Source organism: Ceratotherium simum, chromosome 3, assembly GCF_057802395.1.
Source record: "Ceratotherium simum simum isolate JZ-2026a chromosome 3, ASM5780239v1, whole genome shotgun sequence".
Taxonomy (NCBI): Eukaryota; Metazoa; Chordata; class Mammalia; order Perissodactyla; family Rhinocerotidae; genus Ceratotherium; species Ceratotherium simum.
Genome location: NC_141902.1, coordinates 59,066,431 through 59,091,006, shown reverse-complemented (window position 1 = coordinate 59,091,006; position 24,576 = coordinate 59,066,431). Strand labels below are relative to the sequence as shown.

Genomic DNA, 24,576 nt, shown 5'->3' with positions numbered 1-24,576 from the left:
ACTCCTGTGATCTCTGCCTTTCTGGGCCTGAGCTTCAGTAGCCATGTTCCAGTTCCTGGGTCCCATGAGGCCTCCAAGACTTTGGGGGAACTAGGGGGCTTGTCTGAGAGCCTTATGGCTTTTTGGTGCTTCTGGACCAGTCCAGGCCTCACAGCAATCAGAGGTTTGATGTGGATTTCTGGGAGCAGCCTGCACTCATTGCCTGCCCTGGAAAGCTCTGTGGTGTCTGGGGGTCTAGTCTTGCTCTGCCTTCCAAAGTCATACATACAATCCAATGGCATGGACCACCTCTCCTCTGAGCCCAGGGCCCAGCTCGTCTGGATGTGGAAGGATGGGAAGTTCCTCCTTTAGAGGATCCTGAGGTGTGGGGGTGTGGGCAGGGTAGTGAGGGGCTTCTTGGTCTACAAATTCAGCAATGACCTGTGCTTCGATTTCCATGTGACCACGAGGCCAAACTGTGGGGTTTTCTCTAATGGAGTTCTGAGTATGGAGAGAGGATGGGAGTCTAGTCCCTTCCCTCCTGCACACTTGGGTCAATGCTCCCTTCTGCCCTCCCCCATTTCTTGTCTCCGAGGGCTCTCTTTCAGAGAAGGCCGCGAAGGAGGATCTTGGGACATCTTGTCTGAGAGCCCAGAGACTTAAGCAATGCTGAGAATTCCGGAGACTGAAAGGCGGAGGAAAGGTCTTTCGGTTTTCAGATCTGGATGTGAATCTCAGATTCACCCCGTCTGGCTGTGGGACCTTGGGCAAGCCTTGCAGCACTCTAAGCCTCAGTTTCCTTGGGTGTAAATGGCTCCTTCTGTGCAGCCAGTTTTGGAGGGAAACGATTCAAGAGGGAGGCAGTAGGTAGCAGCAATTCCCCAGGCGAGCCAAGCAGGCCCAGCCCGCGGAGCTGGGACAAAGGCAAGCCCAAGGGCGGGTCAAAAGGGCGCCTGGGTCAGTTTTTACTGCGAGGATGCCACGCAGCGGCGTGGGTGACTGCGCCTGGGCGCACACCTCGCATCTCGGGATCATTCGGGTCGGGATGGGCGGGCACAACCTGCACCGGGGAGGGCGTGGGAGCGGGAAGGGGCGGGCCCTCGGCGGGGCTGGGAGGAGCGCGGCGCTGCGTGGGGAGCGCGGCAGTCGGGAGGGGAGGTAGGCCGGGGCGCGCGGCGGGGCGCGGGAGTCCGTGCGGGGGGCAGGGCGCCGCGAGCGGTAGTGCGCGGCTCGCGGAACGCAGGCAGCGCCGAGGGCAGCCGGGGAGCGCCGGGGCTTCGGCGGCTACGGCCGAGGGCGGGACAGGAAGGCACGGCGGCGCCGCAGCTTCGCCCGGCGCGCGGAGGAGCTTCTGCCCGCGGTCCCTCCTGGGGGCTCACCCCGCCCCAGGCGGGTGCAGAGGATACGTGTTAGCACGTTCCTGCCGTTGTCGTCTCACCCCATGTCACAGCCCCTCTTCCAGGCCTGGGACCCCCGGCCCCATTATCCCCAGGCCCAACCCCGAGCGCTGACCTGGCCAGGTCCCTCTCCTCCTCCGGCCGGTCTGCCCGGACAGCGAGGGCCACGGCCCGGACCCCCGCAGAAGACACTCGTCAGCACGTTGTCACCCCTGTCATCTCGTCCCTCTGCCTAGCTCCACCCCAGGCCTGGGAACCCGGCCCCCTTTGGCCCATTGTCCCAGGGCCCAGTCCGGCCGACCGCAGGTTTGGCCCTCGCCCCTGACCGGCGCGTGTCCCCTGGCAACGCACGGAGACCCGGGATGCAGCCCGCAGGCAGGGCTGCCGTCAGGGAGGCGGCGGGCCGCGATGTGCTGGCCGCCGACCTCCGGTGCAGCCTTTTCGCCTCGGCCCTGCAGAGCTACAAGCGCGACTCCGTGCTGCGGCCCTTCCCCGCGTCCTATGCCCGCCACGACTGCAAGGACTTTGAGGCCCTGGTGAGTGCGCTTTTACCCGGAGCTGTCCACTGTGTCCTGGGACACGTGGCCTCTGGAACCCGTGTTAGTAAATATGCCAGCCCCTAGACTTTCCATTCCCAGCCTGGCCTTAGGGACGGTTCCATGAACTAAGAACACTCCTGACAGCCTAATGTTGACACTCCAAAGGCACTTGGTGGCTGCTTCCTCTTGTTAATGACAAGTGACTCCCAGGACTGAAGTGAGGAATTCAGTAGTTGCATAGGCCACCACAAAATTTCCTAGTGTGACCAGCAATAGGGTGTTGATCTAAATCAGCTGATTCTGCTAAATAGGAAGTTATCCATCCCTTTGCAAATAGTTAGACATCGAAAGTCAGAGCTACCCACAGCTCAATCTTCAGATGAAGAAACATATGGCAGTACTTTTATAAATTGTAACATGCAGTACACATGTGAGCTGTTATTTCTCTGATGATTCACAAGGCGCTTAATTTCTTGCAGAGTTTACCTCAGGGTCAGCATTCCAGTCAGATATCAATTATCATTTTACGTAATCCAAGGGTTTGGAGTTACTTAGAAAAATATAATTTACCAAAGTTGATTTTGTAAGAAATAGAAAAGTGAAATAGCCTGTAATCATTGAAGACATTGCATTAGTAGTCAAAGATTTTCCCTCAAAGAAAACTCTGGACCTAGCTGGTTCCATTGTTGAGTTCTGCCAATCACTGAGGGAATAAGTAATTTCAGTTTTGCACAAATTCTTCCAGAATATTGAAAAAGAGGCTAGTATAACTTTGGTACTAAATCTGATAAGGATGATACAAGAAAAGAAAATTATAGGCCAATGTCACTCATGAGTATAAACGTAGAAATCCTCTATAAAATATTAGGATCCTGAATCTAGCAATGTATAAAAAGAATAATTCCTCATTAACAGATTGGGTTTATCCCAGGATGCAAAATTAGTTCAACATTAGAAAATCAATTAATGTTATGAACCACATTAACAGATTAAAGGCGATATTTAGAATCAAGAGATGTTTAGAGTGATCTCCGATGAGGTGGTCAGTGTTGGGTTCCCTCTTTGCTGTCATTCCCAGGAGGTAAAAGTACAAAGGCCCAGCCTCCTGGCCCCCACCTGGTCTACTGCAGCCCAGGTTAGGGATGTGTTGAGGGCACCTCAGGCCTTGACCACCAAGCACAGGCATTTCGAAGAAAGAGGCCAGCCAACTGACTTCCCCCATGGTTTATTCTGCAAATTCAGATATTCAGTTTTGTGGGTTTGTAATCAGAGCCTTGGGGATGAAACTTCCTTCAGTTTTGTCAACAGATATTTATGGAGCTCCTGCTCCTGTGGTCTAGATGCTGAGGATACAGAATTACAGACCCAAGGAGGGGTTAACAGTGTGCTCAGCTATACCATGGGGTAAGACCTATACATACAACATGGAAGCCCAGAGCAGGGACCCCAGCCCTTGGCAGTGGGCTGAGGTCAGGGAGCACTAACCAGGGGCAGTGGCTGATGCCATGCTAAGTCCCTAGGGACATGGAGGATTTTGAGGAGCAGAGAGAAGGAAAGTGGTATTCTGGGAGTAGCAGGATGGGCAGAAAGCCAGGAGCTCACCAAGAATGACAAGTCTGTACTTGAGTGTGGCTGTCATGGGGAGCAGGAAGAGATGAGGCCAACTGGAGCTTGCAGGATTGGGCATGTCCTGCCAAGATGTGTAGATTTTATGCTTGGGCAGGGGAAGGCATTGGTGAGATCTAGGATGCATTTCTGAAAGACCCCAGTGGTGGTAGAGTGAGAGAGGGATCTGTTTAGGAGGAATAGACAGGAGTAGAGATTGAGGCCAGAGGGACTAAACTCACCAGAGATGGTGCCCCACAATGCACTTTATTAATTTTTGCCAAGAAACATCCAAGTGGACTAGAATGCTCGATGAATTTGCTTCCTGCTGGAAGGTCTTTTTGGCAAACAGAATCAGGTTTGTTTGATGAATATGGGATAAATGCAAAGGGAGTTTGGAATTGTTTTGATTTGTTCATGCTTTTTTTTTTGATGAGGAAGATTGTCCCTGAGCTAACATCTGTTGCAAATCTTCCTCGATTTTTGTATGTGGGACACCGCCACAGCATGGGTTGATGAGGGTTGTGTAGGTCTGCACCCGGGATCCGAACCTGTGAACCCCGGGCCTGAAGCAGAGCATGTGCACTTAACCACTACACCACCGGGCCGGCCCCTGTTCATGCTTTTTTAAAATTTATTTTTAATTATGCAAATAATGTTTGAATATATTCTTATTATAAAAAATTGAAATGATACCAGTAAAGTAAAAGTGCCCCTGATAGAACTCACCCTGTCCCACATCCCTCCCCTTGGGTATCAGTGCTCTCAGTTTGGGGCACACCTTTCCTCCCATACCTGTAATCCCTTGGGAGAGCATCGGCACTTTGGATAGCCCCAAATAGCCACCTCCTCTATAGGGACAGACTGTCCTTTGCATTAGGGCTCATCGTGCCAGTCCTAGACAGTGCACACTTTCTCTCAAGGGCTGCTGGAGAAACACGGACAGGTTCTTACCATCCCATTCTGTAGCCATATTCTTTTTTTTTGTGAGGAAGATCAGCCCTGAGCTAACATCCATGCTAATCCTCCTCTTTTTGCTGAGGAAGACTGGCTCTGAGCCAACATCTATTGCCAATCCTCCTCCTTTCCCCTCACCACCCCCAAAGCCCCAGTAGATAGTTGTATGTCATAGTTGCCCATCCTTCTAGTTGCTGTGTGTGGGATGCGGCCTCAGCATGGCCAGAGAAGCAGTGCGTTGGTGCGCGTTGGTGCGCGCCGGGGATCCGAACCCGGGCCGCCAGTAGTGGAGCGCACGCACTTAACCGCTAAGCCACGGGGCCGGCCCTGTAGCCATATTCTTTATTGGGCGCCATTGTTAGGAAAACTAGCCCAGGCCACACCGATTCTTGGCTGTCTGTAGGCATGGCTTTAATGGGCAGCCTTCCAGGAGAAGGCGCTCACCAGCAGGGCCTGGCATGACCTCTGGAGGCATGCACACGTTCTTTAGAGAAACACACGTTAGGTTTTGTTTTGCTACATGTCACATGAATTACAGAAAAGATGCAGAGAACTTGGCATCTGGACCTGTACCTGACTCAAAGGTTAACTTTTAAAAGGGAATCAGGTCTGAACTTGCCCTTCTTCATCATTTTGTGGTTACCTGATGAAGGAAGGTATGGAGCTGTTAAAAAGTTTCTCATTTCATTTGTTTAGCTAAAAGCACTTGGAAGTAGTTGTGAAACATTGTATCATTTTCAGCCATTTTTAATTAATTTTCTCCACACTATGAGATGTCATCACACACCTGTAACACAGGTGTTGCAGTTTCCAAAAATCAAAGTCCCAAATCATCTCCCAGGTGCCTTGTTTTGAGGGCATTTCTATTCTGAGTCAGCTCTTCGATTTTACACTGGCAGTTCTGGGTATTCTCAGTGCCTCCCTGGAAGGTGCTTATCAGATGTTTGAGGAATCAATTGGGTATGTGCTGATTGCCCAGGCTGAGATGAGAGTTTCTGACCTTGTTCCTTGGGACAAGGGTTGGCTAAGCTCTTATCAGGTCAGAGAATCTGTAGCATTCTTGGCCCTATAACCCTGACCATTGGCCCCCAAACTTCAGGTTGAGCTATCCCGTGCACAGTTCACATTCCTGAGTCTTTTTGACACAGAATCTTCTCACTGGCGTCACAGCTATAAAATTTTTTGTTTTGTTTTCCCCCTAGAAAACACCATGCCTTGGTTCTCCATTAGCCTGCAGACCCTTTCTGGGTGTGGGAGGTGGGTGGGCATGGCTCCTTTGTATTGATTCAACCCCTTGCCACCCAGTGTACTTGAGGGCCAGCAGCATCAGCATCACCTTGGAGCTTGTTAGACCTGCAGAATTTCGGGCCCCATCCCAGACCTACCCAATCAAGATTTGCGTTTTAACAAGATCTCTGGGCGTTTGTGAGAAGCACTGCATTTAGCCTATGCTGTGCCCATCCACTGTTTTGGGGGCCGAACTGCTCTAATTGATTCTCCTGGTTTTGGTCTCTGTCTTGTACTGTCTAGACAAGCTGATTCCTCAATGTCTGGGTTAAAACGTGAATAAGCTTCTCTCTGTCCTGACTGCAGGGTGTGCCTGCCCTCTCCATGCCATCCCCCTCTTTGTCCAGGCAAACGCTCCTTCATCCTTTAAGACACAGCTGGAACCTCATCTTATTCTGTGCCCCCACTCCCAGCAGTTAGGAGTCCTTCCTCTGGCTTCCTTCACAATTTTAACAAATTTGCTCTTATAGATAATGCTCTGATAAACATCCTTCTCCATTAATCAGTGTTCATATCTCTAGTTATTTTCTTGAGATAAATTCCAAAAGGTGAAATTGCAGGCTCAGAGGCTAACAAAGCTTTCTAAGGAAGGCTTTTGGTGTGTATTTCCAGATTGGAAATTGAATATTGACAGTTCCTGGGGGAGAGCAGAGATCATTCTTTACAAGGCTCTCAACCTTGGCTTGCACTGGAATTACCAGGGAAGCTTTAAAAAATATTGATGTCACTGGGCCGGCCCCGTGGCCTAGTGGTTAAGTTCTGTGCGCTCTGCCTCACTGGCCTGGGTTTGGTGCTACTCCACTCGTCAGCGGCCATGCTGTGGTGGCGACCCACATACAAAATAGAGGGAGATTGGCACAGATGTTAGCTCAGGGCGAATCTTCCTCAAGCAAAAAGAGGAAGATTGGCAACGGATGTTAGCTTAGGGCGAATCTTCCTCAGCAAAAAAAAAAGTATTAAAAAAATTTGGCATGTTAGAAAAAAAAATTGATGTCTGGGCCCCACCCGTAGAGATTTTTATTTAATCTGTCTGAGGTGGAGCCTGGGCATTGAGATTTTTTGTTCATTTGCAGAGAATATGTAGTTTTAAAATTTTCCTATTAATTGATCATTTTCATGGGCACCCATCTATGGGTGGTGAGGAAATGATAATATTTAGATTCAGTCTAGTCAATAAATGTGCATTTAGGTACATACTTGATATCTCAAGGTAAAATTCTCAGTCTCTCAGATTACCTTTTAATTCCCTGCTCTCAAAGATGGTATCTGAAGAATGAGGGGGAAAAAGTATATAAATTTAAAAAGATATGGATACAGACATAGATATAATGTAATGTGACCGTTGGTGGGTATGTGGCTAGAAAGATGTCTCAGCCTATGGGATGGTGATGTGGAGGACCAGGGTGGGATCATTCTTCCAAGACAAGCCACCTCCTCTCTTGCCAACCATCCCAGGAATGCAGGCCTTTCCTCAGATTGGGGAGCAGTAGAGAGGGAGATTTGATTAATAATAATAATACAGTCCCTAACACTTACACAATACTAATTGCATTTCCTGGCACTCTTCTGAGCTGATTCTATGTGCAACTCATTTAATCTTCCTAGCAGCTCAGCAGCTCTGTTATTATCTCTGTCACCATCAGCTCATCAGTATATGTGCTGGTGGCAGACCACCAGGTGATGCCAGCGTGTTGCCAGGGTGGAGACTACTCCTTTCTAGGGTCCCCACGATGACTCTTTTTGTGGTAAGAACTCTTGTAACGTAGACTCTCACCCCCTATCTGTTTTACTAAATCTGGATTTTCATACCTGAGGTTTGTGCAAAGCAAGGTGTACCTGTATGTAACTGTGGTGTCCACCTTTCCTGCCTTCATCTCTGCAGCCCCCCAGCTCCACCCATCCCGCCCACCCCACTGTTCCAGGTGTCGCTCTGTCTGGTCCCCGAGGCTAGTCACCTTGGCTGTACCTTTGGTTCATTTCCTTCTAGTACCTCCAACCACATCTAGTAATCATGACCTCTGGCGTCTTACTAGACAAGAATTTTTTTCAGATGTTCTTTCTTGCCTGCTGCCAGCCCTTCTAGGACAACATTGCTTCACATTTAAACCTGAGTATCCCCACCTTTTCCTGGTGATAAGAACCACCTGTGGCAACTGCTGTAAACACAGATTCCTAGGCCACCTACTCAGAGATTGTGATCTGGATGGTTGCAAAGTGTCCACTGGGCTGTCCTGTTACCTCCTGACTCAAAGCAAGGAGAGTGAGTTGTCTCCTTCCAGGGTCGTTGGTCCTCTCTCTCCTCTGCTGGTTCCCTGCCCTTGGTGTCTCGGTCACTCAAACCACCTCTTTCCTAGAGACTTCCTTTCTCAAGCCCCTGTGACCGCCAGCACTGCCCATCATTCAGGCCCAGGCTCCCCAGCCACTTCAGCTGAATCCTTCCTTGTTCCCCAGAGCAGAGGCTGTGAAAGTGTGGTCTGTGGGCCAACAGGTTTTGTTTGTCCACTAGCCTTTTATTTTATTTATTTATTTTTTAAACTTTTATTTTATTTTATTTTCCCCCCAAAGCCCCAGTAGATAGTTGTATGTCATAGCTGCACATCCTTCTAGTTGCCGTATGTGGGACGCAGCCTCAGCATGGCCCGAGAAGCCGTGCGTCGGTGCACACCCGGGATCCGAACCCGGGGCGCCAGCAGCTGAGCGCACGCACTTAACCGCTAAGCCACAGGGCCGGCCCTCCTCTAGCCTTTTAGAAATTGGGAAATTAAAAAACCTCTAGCCTTTTAGAAATTGGGAGATTAAAAGACCAAACCAACCAACCAAACAAAAAAACCCAGCTTACTGATTTCTTTTTAAAACAAGAAAAAATTCTGAGGCTCTGTAGCCTGGATGGAGGTCACCCTTGGGCAGAAACCAGCTGGAACTGGAACTGGGGGGTTGGTGGCTGGGACCTTTGCTAGGCCGGGGGTCTCCAGTTCAACAGAGTCCTTCCCACTCTTTCCTAGACTCCCCCCTTACTCATTTTCATCACCTCTCTGGCCCTGGGGGCATTTGAGCCTGGGACCACCTTTTGGGACAGGCGCTGTTCACTTCTCTACCTCTTGGCCATGCTCTTTCCCACTGGGAGTGCTTTCTCTCTGCCTCTTAAAATCCTCCCCATCACTCCACGTCTCACTCCCATCCTACCTGCCCTGTAAACCTTTCCCTCTGCCTTTCCCCTACAACCTCCAGAAATGCCTTCCTTCCTCCTGAACACTTATTTTCCTCAAGTTGATGGTAAGAGCCTTCCACTGTCACGAGCCATGGTTCATAACTCTTGTCTAGATGGAGGGTTTTCTATTTCCTGACGCCGCTCTGTACCACACGTTTCATACATCTCTCTCCCTTCCTTTGACAGAGCTTAGGCACAGCCAGTACCTGTCTTGATTGTGTGTATTATTTGGGGGGATAGGAGACTCTGGAAACATACCTGAAGCTTCCCAAGCAGCCTCTTCAACTTCTGCTAGAATTGCTCCTTTGGGTTAAAATATTTAGTCCGTTATAAATTTCTCCGTTGATTTGGTAGGAGAGAATCACAGAGAGTGGACTCTGGAGTCAGGCCACCTGGCTGCATGTCCCTGCCCTGCCACTGAATAGCTGCACAACCCTAGGCAAGGTGCTTAACCTCTCCAAGCCTCAGTTTCCTCCCCTTTAAAATAGGTTGTTGAGGGGTTGGCCTGGTGGTGTAGTGGTTAAGTTTGTGCACTCTGCTTCGGTGGTCCCGAGTTCGCAGGTTCGGATCCCGGGTGTGGACCTATGCACCGCTCATCAAGCCATGCTGTGGAGGCATCCCAATACAAAATAGAGGAAGATGGGCACAGATGTTAGCTCAGGGCCAATCTTCCTCAGCAAAAAGAGGAAGATTGGCAACGGGTGTTAGCTCATGACCAATCTCCCTCACCAAAAAAATAAATAAATAAAATAGGCTGTTGTGAGAATAAAATAAGATGACACGTGCACAGCAGTTAACCCAGTGTGTGGTACGTGATAAGGCCTCAATAAATAGTAGCTGTTACTGTCTCGTTCTGAACTTCATGCTTGGTTCTAGGCTGGCTGCTGGGACTCCAGGGTTCATAAGATGTGGTTGGCCCTCAGAAAGTGTTTGTCAGAGAGTCAAGTACCAATGTGAGATTCCGTGTAGAGCACGGGGGAGCACAGAGGTTGTGTGTGGTCAGCGACAGGGGAGCTGACTTTAGTCTGGCCTTGGGAAGACTGAGTGGAATGTCGTGCTGGGCAGCTGCAGAAGCACAGAGGAGCAGAGACATAGGGCAGTTGAGGAACAGCGTGGGGGGAAACCAACGGGAAGTTTGTGGCAGAAGGTGCTGTTAGAGAGGCCAGACCAGATTATGAAGGGCCTTTTTGGGGGAGGGTTGCTAGATTTAGCAAATAAAAATATAGGCCACTTAGTTAAATTTGAATTTTAGATAAGCAACAAATAATTTTTAAAGTATAAGTATGCCCCAAATATTGCTTGGGTTATACTTATTCTAAAAACATTTATTTTTTTGTTTATCTGAAATTCAAATTTAACTGGGCAAACTGTATTTTATCTGGCAACCCTACTTGTGTGCCTGGTCCCCAAAAGGCCCTACTAAAATGCAGACAGGTTTTGGTCGCAAGAAGAAGAATCCTATTAACTTGGAGCAGATTTATTTTTCAGAGTAGCTTGAAAAGTGAAATGGGACATAAGGAAGGTCAGTTGAAGGGCTAAAGAGTGTGGACAAAGAGGGCAGCCCACAGGACACACAGGGGCCCTGTCTGGGCAGGCAGCAGTGGGACAGCACGAGCCCTGGAAGAGCGCTGGCCCCAAGGGGGCTCAGGCCAGGACTTGGGGGTCCAGCTCAGAGCTGGGAGGAGTGTCTCCCATTTCCCCAGACTGAGGCCCTGAAAGGGCCCTGGCTTAGCTGACTGGCCTTCTGTGGGGCTCCCTGCGCCCAGGTCTGGGCTGCTGGGAGCACTGCAGCTCACAGGTGGGATTTGAGAATAGGAGTCATGGGATCAGTAATCGTGGGAGAGAAGACTCAGGTCTGGCTCTGGGATAACAGGTGTGGACCAGAAGCAGAAAAGAAGGAATGGGGAGGCCAAGATGAGCCACAGAATGCTTGGGGTGTCCTTTGGACTCTGCAGGCATCAGGCCATGCGAGTGGCCACCTGAGGGTAAACCATTTGGAATGCATCTTCAGGTACCCGCAGTGGCTCCCTGTTGCCTACAGAACAAAGCCCAGAGTCCCCAAGGCAAGTACGAGGCCCTTCACAGGCTGAACTCAAGTCACCTTTTCACTCCTGTTCCTCCTGGAAACCCCTCCCCTACACTCTATGCTGCAGTGTCACAGAATCACCTGCAGTTAATGATGACAACAATCACGGCAGTCCCACTAACACTAGAGTACAGGACTTAAGACGTTCCTGGTGCTCTAAGCACTGTACTGTTTAACTTGATTAACCTTCACAGGGATCCCGTGAAGTGGCTACTAATAAGATCCCAATTATGTATTGGAGGAAACTGGGCCACAGGAGGTCACACAACTCACCCAGGTCACACTGTGACTGGGGGAAGTGAGAGCCCAGGTTTGGACCTGGGCTGCCTGGGAGGAGAGCCTGCATGATTCACCATGTCGCCACCCACTTCCCTGACTACACGCTGCACTTTCCTGCTTCTGGCCTTTGCATGTCAAACCCAGGTCACACAGCACCTCCTCTGCGAAGTCCTGACCACCCCTACCCTCAACCCCTAACCAACAGGAGTCCTGAATTTTCCCCTTAGTAGTTTGTATCCATCTTTGTTATGACAATGAATAGGTTTAAGTCATAATTATTTACCTTTCTGCACTCCCGACTGTGTAGCACCAACACTGGTGGAGCATTTACACGTCCACACGTCCATGGTTTTTTTTTTGGGTGCGGGGAGGTAAGGAAGATTGGCCCTGAGCCAATATCTGTTGCCAATCTTCCTCTTTTTGCAGAGGAAGACTGGCCATGAGCTAACATCCGTGCCCATCTTCCTCTATTTTGTATGTGGGACGTGGCCACAGCACGGCTTGATGAGCAGTGTGTCAGTCCGTGCCGGGATTTGAATCTGCGAACCCCAGGCCGCCAAGGTGGAGTGCGCGAACTTAATCACTGCGCCACCCCTCCCCCCCCTTTTTAATTGGATCCTCACTGATGCTCCATGAGGCACGTAGAGAGAGTTTTATTAGAAGTCTGAGGCTATTAATTGAATCTTTGGAAATAGAGACAGGAAGAAAGCAGCCCTGAAATGTTTCTGATTTTCAGCTACAGAGTTAAGAAATAAAACCCCTAAGGTCAGCAACAGTCGACTTTCTAGAGAAATGGAAGAAGAACCAGTGGTACTCATGAAGTACCAACTACATCCCTAGCAAATGTGTGTGTGTATGTGTCATCCGGGGAGAAATATAAGCAAGAAAAGAAATGGACAGGTATGGACCAGGCCCTGAGATTCTGCTACCTTCTTTAATCTTCCCAACAACCCAACGTGGAGATAGTGGGGTTTTCGTGTTAGAGAGGAGATCGAGGCTCAGCCAGGTCCAGTGCCTTGCCTAAGGAGCAAGGATTCAAATCGAGATCTGTCTGTTCTGTCCTCTACATCCAGGAAAGAGGAGAATTAAAAAACACAAGACAGTCTTTGGCCTCCAGGCGTCATGGCCATACTGAGGAGAGAGGATTGGGGCTGAGTGCTTTAGGGGTTTAGAGGAGAAGGGTGCCTGGGTTGGTAGAGATGGAGGACGGGGCATTCCAGGGGACTGAGTGAGCAAAGCTTGCAGGTAGTACAACCCAGGGCATGTTCACAGATGACACAGTGTCTTAAATGCCATGCTGGAGAGATTTGGCTTCTAGTCAGTTGTAATTTCTGAGCAAAAGCTACAGAAACCTTGTAGCTATCTGTTAGTCCAGGTCCCCAGTCTCTTGTCAGAAATCCTGGCACCAAATGTGTTTCAGAATTCAGATTCTGCCTGATTTTACAAAAGTAATAATGTGCTGCAGTGACACAACTAAACTGTCCGACTCAGATGCCTGTCGCAGGCCACACTGGAACCAGCCTAAATCCGAAGGCTCTAGGACAGATCACGGCCCACAGCAGGGTAGTGTCAGGCATTTTGTTTCTGCAGAAGTCCTTGCACAGTCCAGCAGAGGTCCAGGGGCTAGTCTATGTCCCCCAAGAGTGACAGCTCAGATGTGAGGAAATGAGAGTCATGTCGGGTGGGTGCGGGCCGTGCTCTGGCCTAATGAAGCCCATGTTTTCTCTTGTAAGGCAGGTCTCTCTCGTAAGAAGGCCATAGACATGGCTGCCAGGGTCCTCACAAAAGTGAGGTGACAAAAATCACCACACTCAGGAAACCCCAAACTGTGGACTCCCCACTCGGAGCTTCTTCCAGCCCAGATGCGGTTTTCTATTCTGGGTCATTTTTCCCATAAGTGTTGCCTGGTTATGTATGTAGTTGCCATGCTACCTTATCCTGTCTCCAGGGAAGCAGTTAACAGGTTAATGATGGTCATTTTCTCATGCTGAAGGGACAGGGCTTTGTCCCCTTTACCCTAAATCCTCTTTACCTACACGTGTATATTCCATGTATTTGGTAACACCTCCAGCAAGGTGAGCCCTTCCTCAGACATTATATTCCTGCAGCAAAATGCATCAATAGTAACATGAAGTGGGATAAATAAAGATTAATTGAATCAGCCTAGGTCAGGTTTTGTAGCAAATGAGTTACAAAACAGCCTTTCAGTGTTGGGAGCTTTTGTCATTGAGTATTATTTGGAAAGGGGATTGTTGACCTGCGTGTTTCCCTACTCTCAGGAAATTCCCTGGTCATGAAAAAAGTGCAGGTCGCCTGCCTTACCACTAGAGGGCCCCTGGTTATCGTTTTTGTCTGGGATCCTTGCTAATGGAGGTTTTTCCTCACTTCAGCTTGCAGATGCCAGCAAGTTACCCAACCTGAAAGAACTTCTCCAGTCCTCTGGAGACAAAGACAAACGGGCCTGGGACCTGGTGAGCTGGATTTTATCCTCAAAGGTCCTGACAATCCACAGTGCAGGGAAGTCAGAGGTGAGACTTTAATCTGTAGGATCACAGATTCCTAAGGCTGAGGGGCCCTGGGGGCTTCTTGTGCACCAGGATGACCTGGGCAGCTTGTTGAAAATGCAGATTCCTGGACCTTGCCCTCAGAGATTCTGATTCTGTGTCTGGAGTGGAGCCCAGGAACTTGTACACTGGCAGTGCAAAGCTGCGTTCTCCCACTTCCTAGCAGTGTGACCTTCAGCAGGTTACTGGGTGCATTTCAGCACATCAGTTTCCTCATCTGTAAAATGGGGATAATCATATACTTCCATCAGGGTGTGGGAACTGAATGAATGTTCTCACTTGGAACGATGCCTAAGGGCATATGCTGAGGGCTTGGTAAACGTTGGGTATCACAAGCACCCCAGGTAATTCTGATAAGGGTGGGCCCTTGACCACACCTTAAGAAATTTTGGCCTAGTCCAGTTGTCAGGAAACAGAGAGGCAGAGCCTAAGGTAGTGGAAAACCTTAGGCTCTGGGTTCAAATCCCACTTCCATCCATTATTGAATCTCCTTTTCCCCATTTGTAAATTGAGAATATTAATAGTTAGCTCAGAGGGGAGCTGTGATAGAATATGTGTCACCCCCAGTACAGTTTCTGGCACAGACCAGACACTCCATAATTTGGCTTTGCTTGTCTGGCTGGGATCTTCCAGGGACAAGCTGGGATGACAAGGAGCAGAGGGTAGGACTGGCAGATCCCTGATCTGGTGCTCTTTCCTCTGAGTGGCAGCAGCGGTTTATCTATGCTGTTCTCCACTTAATTTTAATTCAAGAGCATTCAATTTTACAAGCTCTTGCTAAAGACAAAAATCCTCCTTAGGTGGCATAGAATTTAGTGTCCTGGATTCTGGGGTCTAGGGACATCCATCTGTGTTGGATGGTAAAGTAACTTAAAGAGCCATGGAGTGGGAGTTAGGAGACCTATACTCAGGTCCAAGCTGGGCTGCTAACTCCTAGATGATCTCTGGGTTTCACTTTTGTCATCTGTTAAATTGAGATTCATTCATTCATTCATACCTCACATGGGCATCAAGCACTTACTAGATGTTGGGTGTTGTAGGTAAAGTGGATAAGGCAATGGCTCCTTGACTTTTGATTATGGACCAGTTAAATTCCATTAAAACATGGAATGTTGGCACCCAGGATTATTAGCTTTTTATTGTGCCCAAGTAAGGACATTAGCCTACCATATGTCATCATTTTATAAATGATCTCATAATAAAGGACAGTTCTTCCAAAGAAAGGCTTATGGCAACCTTATGTCAATATAAATATATCTGTTATGTTGCCCTTATTCTTCTTCTTTAATCATAACCCAGGGAAAACTTCACCACAGACTGGCTTTAGTCTGTGACTCACTGTTTGGAAATCACTGAAATGATGTGGTCTCTGTCCTGAGAGAATAGTTGCCCTTTAGGAAGGAGTTTACCCTTCTGTATCAATCAGCTTTTGCCGCATAACAAACCATCCCCCAAACCTAGTGGCTTAAAACAACATTGATGGTTTCTTATGATTCCATGGGTTGGTTGGGTGGTTCTTCTGGGTGGGGCTGGCTTGCCTGGGGCTGGATGATCTAGGGTGGCCTCACTTACATGTTTGGGGCTTCACCTGGGATGGCTGCTGGGTTGGGGCCTTCCTCTGTGAGGCTCTCATCCTACTGAAGACTAGCAGGGCTTGTTCACATGGCTGTGAAGGGTGAAGTGTTCCCAGCAGCAGACAAGGAAAGGCAAGCCCTTTCCAAGTGTCTGTCTGCCTTATGTTTACCAAGGTCCCATTGGCCAAGGTAAGTCACATGGCCAAGCCCAGATTCAGGGGGCGGAGAAGTAGACTCCACCTCTTGATGGAATCTAGGTGGAATTCCACCTGCAAGGTCACATTGCAGAGGGGTGAATGGATAGGGATGGGAGGAAAAGTTTGTGGCCATTTTGCAATTGATCATACCTTTCTACCTCCTGAGATTATTGTAAAGATGGAATGCAGGAAATAGATGTGAAAGTGTTATGAAAATTAGAAGTGATCTTTAGTTAGAAGGAGCAATTCATGCTTCTCAGCCTACTGTAGGGAAAAACATTATTAGAGGAAAGCAGTTTGAGCTATAAGCTCTGAGCTTCTTTATAAATTGATGTCTTTATTCTCATGAAACCAGTTTTCCTCATGAGCAGAGCCCATAGGAGTTAAGCCCAAGGGTTTAGGAGGCCATTTTGGCAGCACATTTTACCAGCTTCCCGAGTAAAATTGCAACTCCCTACATGTTTTCAAGTTTGAAAAGATCCAAAAGCTGACTGGTGCCCCTCACACGCCTGTCCCCGTGCCGGACTTCCTGTTTGAAATCGAGTACTCCGACCCAGCGAACGCCAAATTTTATGAGACCAAAGGAGACCGAGACCTAATCTACGCCTTCCACGGGAGCCGCCTAGAAAACTTCCATTCCATCATCCACAATGGCCTGCACTGCCACCTGAACAAGGTGGGGCCTAAGCCTGCTGAGACGGGGCGGGGAGGAGGTGGGGTTAGAATCCTGGGGAGTTTGCTGGTGGGGGTGGGGGCATAGGTTCACTAAAGCCTTGCCACTCAAAGTGCAGTCTGCAGACCAGCCCCAGCAGCAGCAGCACCTGGGAGCCTGTGAAAATGCAGAATCTTGGGCCCACCCTAGATCTTCTGCATCAGAACCTGCATGTTAACAAAATCTCCAGGTGATTCCTATACTGATTACAGTTTGAGAAGCATCGATTTAAAGATGGTTCTCAACCTTGGCTGCACATTTAGAATCACTTGGGGAGCTTTTAAAAATCCCATGCCTGCTTGCATCCCAGACCAATTAAATCAGAATCTCTGGGAGGGGGCCCAGACAGCAGAATGCTTTAAAATCTCACCAGGTGATCCCAGTGTGTGGCCAGCTCTCTATTCAGCAAGGTCCCTGGACCAGGGGCATTTGCATCACCTGGGAGGGTGTTGGAACTGTGGAATCTCAGGCCTGTCCCATCCGATCAGAAATCACACTCTAACAAGCTCCGCAGGTGATTCATATGCACGGAGAAGGTTGAGAAACAGTTCCCTAGGGGACGCGCCAACAGAGTCGGCCCTTGAGAACTTGAGACTTGTGCCCAGGAGAGCTCCTTTCCCACCTTTTTTAGGAGTCAATAGTGTCAACCACCCCTTCCCTGCTAGCACTTATTTTGCCCCTCAGTGAAGTGTAAGAGGAAGAGTACAGACGGGAGCCATAAAGACCACCTTGGCAGCTTTGCGGCCTGGGCAAATTTACTTAACCTCTCTGAGCCTCAGTGTTCTCATCTGTAAATAGCACGCTATTACCCACTTTCTGGTGTGCGGAGAGGATTAAAACAGTTTATCTATGCAAAGGGCTCTTCCCCTATTAGGCACCAAGGACACAGTAGCTGCTCTTATAGGCTGATGGAGAGGGAATCTGGGGGAGTTGGGGGGCCGCAGGCCTTTCCCCAGGCGTGGCAGCATCTGCCTTGTCTGAGGAGCTGGCTCCCTGAGCCACGGGCTCAGCTGTGGCTGAGGCAGCCCCAAGGCTAGCAAGACTTTCCCAACACTGCTGCATCTGATTAGCGCAGTTGGGTTTATGCTGAGGATGACGGGCGTGTTTACACTGGCTCTCAACTTATTATTACGGCCAGGCTACTGGAATCCGGGACCTCCACTTCATACCAGAGCTGGCTAGAGAAGCTGCCTGCAGATTATAGTCCTGTCTTTACTTCAGTGCCCCAGGAAGTTTGCTGCTAAGAAGCATCTCATAAGAGTCTTTTGGTAAAAGGGATGCTCTTCCGGCCTCCTCTGTCTGAGTTTTCAGTGAGGGACTTGCTTGAGGGAACCCACCTGCCAGGTGAAGCTGTGAGATTGTTTTCATGGTAGAGATACCCCAAGTCTCCCACTCTTGTGCACCTCTGTTCACGGCAGCCTTGCACCACGAGGTTCTCGAGTCTAGGGAAGGGCATATACCCGGCAGCCATAAGTGGAGAATGGATGTAGGGTCAGCTCAGAGGACACCTAGTGTCCTTGGAAAAGGTCTGTGTCAGCTTTTGAGAGATGGGGACACTGCCTAACCTAGCAAGGGGCTTCCCAAAGACCAAGCAAATGCTTGTTTCATTTCCCCTAAGCTTCATTTAATCAGTTTGGAATTGTGGAAGCCTAGTGCCGCTAAATAGGCCATTTCTCAATTTACAAGCATAGGATGTTTGTGAGCTGTTTGAGCCCACTTCTCATCTCAGATACTGATACAGTGGCTCGAGAATAGCAATTGAATTTCAACTCAAATGTCAAATTCCATTCATTGGTAGCAGCTACCTGGAATGTTGTGTTGAGCGGGATTCTGAGTCAGTGTGAATGAATGCTATGATTGATATTTTTATGTTGGCCATCCTGGTTGATTATTAATGTCTACCATGGGCAAAGGATGTGTTTGCTATGCCTGCCGTAAGTTCAACTTATGGGTATTTCACCTGAGATCCTTCTCTCTCACCTGGCATACTTCCTCATGGAGGGCACCTACCACCAGGGAGCTGCCTCCTAGATTTTTGGACATTTTCTTGGTCAATGCCAACACAAAGAGTACAACTTACCCGGCCCCTCATAGAGGCCTTCCTTACTGCATTGCAGTTTCTGGTCTGGGAGATTCATTTCTTTTCCAAGTAATGACTCAGATTACTTCCCCTCTCAAGTGTGATCTCCCTCCCTGTACGTAAGGGTGTGACTTGACTTCTGCAAGCCTGTCACTGTAACCGTGCTTAATGCATTCGTGTAACAGGAATTACTATATATACTGTGACATAAGAGCCTGTGATGGAGTGCCCCCCGCCCTCATGTGCCAGGTGTCCTGCTAGATGCTTAATGCTCATTATCTCATTGAATCCTCATCCATGACATTCTGAAGCAGATACTGTTATCACCATTTTGTAGATGTAGAAACTGAGACCCAGACAGTTTAGATAACTTGCCAGGTTGTTGGAGATATAGGCAGGATTCAAACTCAGGTCTGTTTGGACTCTTATACCTGTAGTTTTCTCACTCAACCTTGACCACAGAAACTACTAGTTTGCCAGGCTAATCGGACATATCCACAACCAGTTAACTGTCATCAGATAGGAATGTGTTTAGTAATAACCCTGTGATGATGTGATAGGATTATTTGACCTTATGCCTTTTGCTGGAAAAAAAAGAAGCTTGAAAGTTTTATGTTTGAAACCCTGTTGAAGAAAGACCTGTGTCGTCTTGCTGTGCCAACTCTGCATTCACCGGCCCTGTTTGTTTTCTCTTGACCTCTGTTGTTCCAGACATCCTTGTTCGGGGAAGGGACCTACCTCACCAGTGACTTGAGCCTGGCCCTCATTTATAGCCCCCATGGCCACGGATGGCAGCGCAGCCTCCTTGGCCCCATCCTCAGCTGCGTGGCTGTGTGTGAGGTTATTGACCATCCAGATGTCAAGTGCCAAACGAAGAAGAAGGGTGAGTGAGCACTTGGCCGGGACCTGGGCTGTACAGACTCTTGCCATTGGCCTAGCTTTTGGGTGGAACACCCACTGCATGCCAAGGGAGGGGCTGGGTCAAAAGCAATGTAGGACAGGGGCCTGCCTTCGAGGAGTGAGCAGTCTCCTTAGGGGTTGAACACGCAACGGAAAAGATATCACTTACTACAAGGCAGTGGGTAGAGAGTGCCAGGTGAGGGGGTTGATGAGGTCCACGAGGTGCAGCTCAGAGGAGGGAGCGATCATGGTGGGTGCAAGTGCTCAGGGAAAGCTTTGGGAAGGAGGTGACATTTGATAGACACAAGTGAGTACGTGAGGCCAGAGCATGGGCTCCTTGAGGGCAGGAACTGGGTCTCATTCACTCTTGGGCACCTGTGTCAGCAGGGAGCCTGATACCTACTTGACATCTGATAAATATTTGCTAGACTGAATCTAAAGATGCGTCCAGACCCTGTCCTCCAGGCTACTCTGGTGCATGCTAGAGCCCTCAGAGGATGTGAGGGGCAATTGAGGCATGCGGAATAAATCCCGGGCCCTCCAGGGAGCGAATGACTAGCTGGCCACTTCAGTTCACTCCTCTGCTGTCCCTTAGATCCTTTGCCCTGTTCCCCCTGCTGTTTTGCCCTCAGAGGCAGAAGAGTCACAGAACTGTCATTCTAGTCTCCAGAACTGGCCTCCTGGTTCCACTGAGACAAGGAGAATTGAGAAAACTGTCTGTTCCTGGCCTCTAATGTGAAACAATTAGAATCCCAAGGAACGGGCCCAGGTCTGACGCCACCCTCCCAAACCAGACAGCATGAATATTTGCATTTATAATTGTTAGGAAGTTTGCAAGCCGTGACATTAGACATCAAAAACAAGACTTTGCAATGCCTGCTGCCATGCAGCTTTGGCCCCCCCTTTGTTTTTTTGGTAAAGCTTTTTCATGTTATTAAAAGTTTTTGTTTTTTAAACAAGTCTTGGTACAAAGGGTGGAAGATAAGTGTTCTACGAAGCTCGAATCCAGAATGGTTAATGCCTGCAAAGAGACTTGTTTCTGATCCAGTCCTGTTCTTAGAGCCCAGTCCCAGATTCTTGTGTTGTTATGGCCATCAGTCTGCTTCTTCCCTCTGCTTTCCCCACTCAGTTTTTTTCCTCTTGTATCCCTTTCACTTTCCTATTCATTTTTTCCACCTTCTGTTTTTCTGTCGGATTCTCCTGTTTTTTTAGTGCTGCTTCACGTCCACAAACAAGCCATTCCTCAGCCTGCTGGGGCCTCTCCACCCTCAGGACGAGGAGGCTTGACCCATTTCTATTCATAATTTCCTTCGTTTATTTTTGTGTTTCCCCCACCCTTTACTCTCCTTATTCAGATTCCAAGGAGATAGATCGCAGGAGAGCAAGAATCAAACATAGCGAAGGCGGAGACATCCCTCCAAAGTACTTTGTGGTCACCAATAACCAGCTCCTGCGGGTGAAGTACCTGCTCGTGTACTCGCAGAAGCAGCCCAAGAGGTAAGAAGGACGGTCCCCGTGTGTGGTCCAGGAGAACCCCTGCAGGCTGCACAGTATTGGCTTCTTAGTGATCAGCAGCCCCTTTCCTCCAGCCTCAGACCTCAGCTGTGTATCAAGTACATAAAGCACTATGCTAGACATGGTGACGGGGAGGAATACAGGTCGAATAAGATGTGGTCCTGGCCCTAAGGGGACTGTGTATTCTAGCAAAGAAGATATAGATTTGTGAACACAACATGAGGGACTGACTGAAGCCAGACTGGCTGCCGCAGACCGTGAGGCCCCTTAGCCACCGAGGTTCCTGACTGCAGTCTGAAAGTCGCTGATTAGGTTAAGCTCTGAAGCTGGGATTGTGTGCCACCCAGCTCTGTCACTTCCCACGGTGGCTGTTGAACCACGGCCTGCTCCTCTCTGGACCTGAGATGCTTCACCTTTTTCTCTAAAATGAGGGTGTTAAACCCAACAGCAGAGGAAGCCTTCGGGCTCCTAAGATCCATTGTGGATGCCTCATTCCATCTCAGCAGTGTGGTTGTTGGGGGTATGTACAGGGTTCTCCGGGGTTGGGGTCACTTCAAGATCTTATCACATTGTTGGGGCCCATGGGAGAGCTTCTTGTGGGGGTGAGCAGCATGTAAGACAGGAAAGGGGACCACTTTTAATACTCCCCACTTCTGCTTGTATACACCAGTGGTTTCCACACTTAGGATTTCATAAACTGGTAAAATCCACCCCTTCTTCCCCAAATTTGGGAAATTTGTATAGGTTTCCTGAGTCTGGGGAACATTATCCTTTGGTTTAAAATCATCTGGCTTTTTCTACTTGAAAATTCCATTCCTTCCCACTTCTCCCTGGAGTGTGTCTTTAGTGCACTCTTGGACGGTTTAAGTCATCTCCCAGCGGGCCTAAGAGGATTTCCCCAGCTCAGACTGGTATGTGTACATGTCTAAAACTGAAAAGACCTTTGCTAAATAACCTGCCACCTGCTGCCATCTGAGCAGACACCCTGAGCAAGGTCATTCTAGATACCAAAGTCCTACTTAAGAAAAGATGGGTTATAAACAGTACAAGAGGAGCTGTAAAAGAGAAGATTGGGATGAGCTCATTGCATAGCTGTCTTTTTACGTTTAGAAAATGTTCTCGTGACAGGCGTGTCAGTGCCAGACCAAACAGCCCGAGATTTTTTAAGCAAAGGAGCACTCACAAAGCTTCATTTCATGGCTCACTTGCAGAGGATGAAATTCATCATTTCATCTTCTTTGAGCCAGAAGTTGTTGCATATACTTTAAAAAAATGTTTTCCTCTTTTTGCTAACATCATTCTCTTTTCCCTCTTAAGCAGGGCTTCAAGCCAGCTCTCCTGGTTTTCCAGCCATTGGTTTACGGTCATGATAGCCCTGTATCTGCTGCTGCTGCTCATAGTGAGTGTCATCAACTCCTCAGCCTTCCAACACTTTTGGAATCATGCGAAGAGATAATCTTTCTGGGCCTGGTGTGGGGGCCACCTCAACCATGTGCCTTATGATAACTTGTTGTGTACCTCCCGTGCCCTTCGTCCAGCCAGGTTGAGCCTGGGGGCCAGTTGGGGAACACAGGAAAATTTTCGTATGCCATAATGTATTGATTGCCTTTGATGATACTCCCAGCCATGCTCCGGTCAACGGGGACCACTGGTCCCTCACTCTTAGGTTTCGGGGGAGCCCTCCTGTCTGCTCCTTCCTAACCAGTCCTAGGGAGTTGGCCTTTCTGCCAGGGCCAAAGGAAAAAGTCCTGCTGCATTTAAAAACAAAGTGTCCAAGCTGTCAGTGGTGTGTTTACAATTGCTCCTGGCGGACATTGACCCTTTCTCTAATGCTTTCTGGAAGGCGGGAAATGTGTAGTGGGGACTATAAATCACCAGGCGATTGCCTTGTTTTGACTTGAGACACCCAAGAGGAGCAGTCCTGTTTCTCATAAAAATCGGTGGGGTCGTTTTTGAATTCCATCAGCCTTTGTATGTGAGTGCAAAACATTTTCACAGTTTTCTCAAGTCAACAAACAGCCTTCTGCTACAGCTGTAACCCCCCTGCTCATGGATGAGAAAGGAAGGAGTCAGAGACCTGATAAAAAATATGGACTTAGCAATGAGCAACTCAAGTTGGCTTTTTCTAAAAATTACCGACTGCTGATTACAGCTGAAATGGAACCAAATGTTTATTTTCTGATTTTTTAAAGAAAATAGCTATTTGACAAGTGCGTCTTTGTGAGCTGAGTAAAAGGGGAAATTTCTAAACCTAGAGCACGACTTGGGCAGTGTCCACAGCCTCTCTCCTGGCCATGTTTTAGAGAAAGGGGTTTGAGTTGCAGGTCTGCCTCCTGTTCCTGTTCTCACGAAGCTGCCTTGACTGTGGCCTGCCGGCCATAAGCACCACGCCGTAGGCCCTCTATGGGCCGTGGAGACGGAAGCCTGCCTCAGTGTGCCACGGATATGCATGGACCGAGCCTCCCTCAGAGGGGTCAGGTCTTTGGGACTCAGCCTGGGCTTTAAATGTGCAGGAAAAGCCTCTGGCTGCCCAGAGGGCTGTGGTTCTACTTGCTGTATTCTCTGCCCCTCCTTCCTGCCCCCTTTCAGCCATAATGGAGTCCTGTCTGATTTGGGGAAGGAGATTTCTGTAAAGCAGGGGGAAAGTCATTTTTCTATAATTTGTGAAGTTGTGAAAAAGCCATGATCAGGGTTTTTACATTAAATATGGGAACATTTCAAAAATAATAAATTGAACATTGGAACATTTCAAAAATAATAAAGGTATTTTCCTAATTACCAAGTCGCCTTTGTGACTGCTTTCAGCCTCAGCGCAAGTCTGCTGTGCATGCTCTCTTGCTAAGAATCTTATCCACTCCTTCCTTGTTCAAGGTGGCCGTTTGCTAGAGAGCCTGTATCACCAGGATATCTAGTAGGTGTTGGATTTCTGGTCATTGATATATCAAATATGAGTGCCTACTGTGTGCCGGGCACTAGAAATAGGAGCGGGACCAAGGTCAAAATGCCCCCACCCTCATGGAGCTGACAGTCTGCAAAGTGGGCAGATGGACAAACATCCTCAGGAGTGAGGTTGGCATTATATGATATTATAAAGGAGTTTTGGAAAATACTTGGCAAGGAGTCTTGACATGGTCTGGGGTCAGGAAATACAGAAGTGACACATGTAGGCACTTTGCATGTACTGATTTCTTTAATCCTCATGACAGATAAGGAATTGCAGTCTCAGAGAGTTTAATAGCTTGCCCAAGGTTATATGGCTAGGAAGTGGCAGAGCTGGGATTTGAAACTGGCAGATCGATTTCATAACCTTCATGCTATACAGCCCCCCTGGGCTCCCAGAAAATGTTCAACTGAAATGTGATGTTCAACTGAAACCTGAAAGAGCCATGGGTGTTAGGCCACGAGGTGGAGGAAGAGTGTTTCAGGCAGTGGGAACGGCACATGCAAAGACCTAGAGTTCTCACTGGAGAAGCTAAAGGCAGGAGGGTCACAAAAGAAGAGGTTATGGTGAGAAATGGGGCTGGAGAGGTGGGCAGGGGCCAGATCATGAAAGACCTTAAAAGCTGTGGGCCAGTGAAAGCCATTAGAGGGTTTTAAGCAAGGAAGTGATATGATCAAATTTGGTTTTCAGAAAAGTCACTCTGACTGGTGGTTGGAAAATGGATTTAGGATTATTTTGAGAATTAAAAGAACTGAT

The 24,576-nt window shown here is 48.6% G+C and overlaps 1 protein-coding gene across 2 annotated transcripts; it reads left to right on the top strand.

Annotated features, from left to right (window-relative positions):
* Window positions 1-1,214: 1,214 nt before the first annotated feature.
* On the top strand, window positions 1,215-23,657 carry PARP16 (poly(ADP-ribose) polymerase family member 16). Of its 2 annotated transcripts, none has more exons than XM_087428524.1 (6): window positions 1,215-1,912; window positions 13,728-13,865; window positions 16,142-16,348; window positions 19,176-19,347; window positions 20,720-20,861; window positions 22,197-23,657. In XM_087428524.1, exons 1-6 carry the CDS (start codon window positions 1,739-1,741, stop codon window positions 22,333-22,335), a joined length of 972 nt encoding a protein of 323 aa, XP_087284650.1. In that variant the 5' UTR covers window positions 1,215-1,738; the 3' UTR covers window positions 22,336-23,657. The 2 variants fall into 2 exon arrangements, with proteins under 2 accessions (XP_087284650.1, XP_014636314.1); XM_014780828.2 differs by having other exon boundaries at window positions 1,217-1,912; window positions 22,200-23,657.
* The last annotated feature ends 919 nt before the right edge of the window (window positions 23,658-24,576 follow it).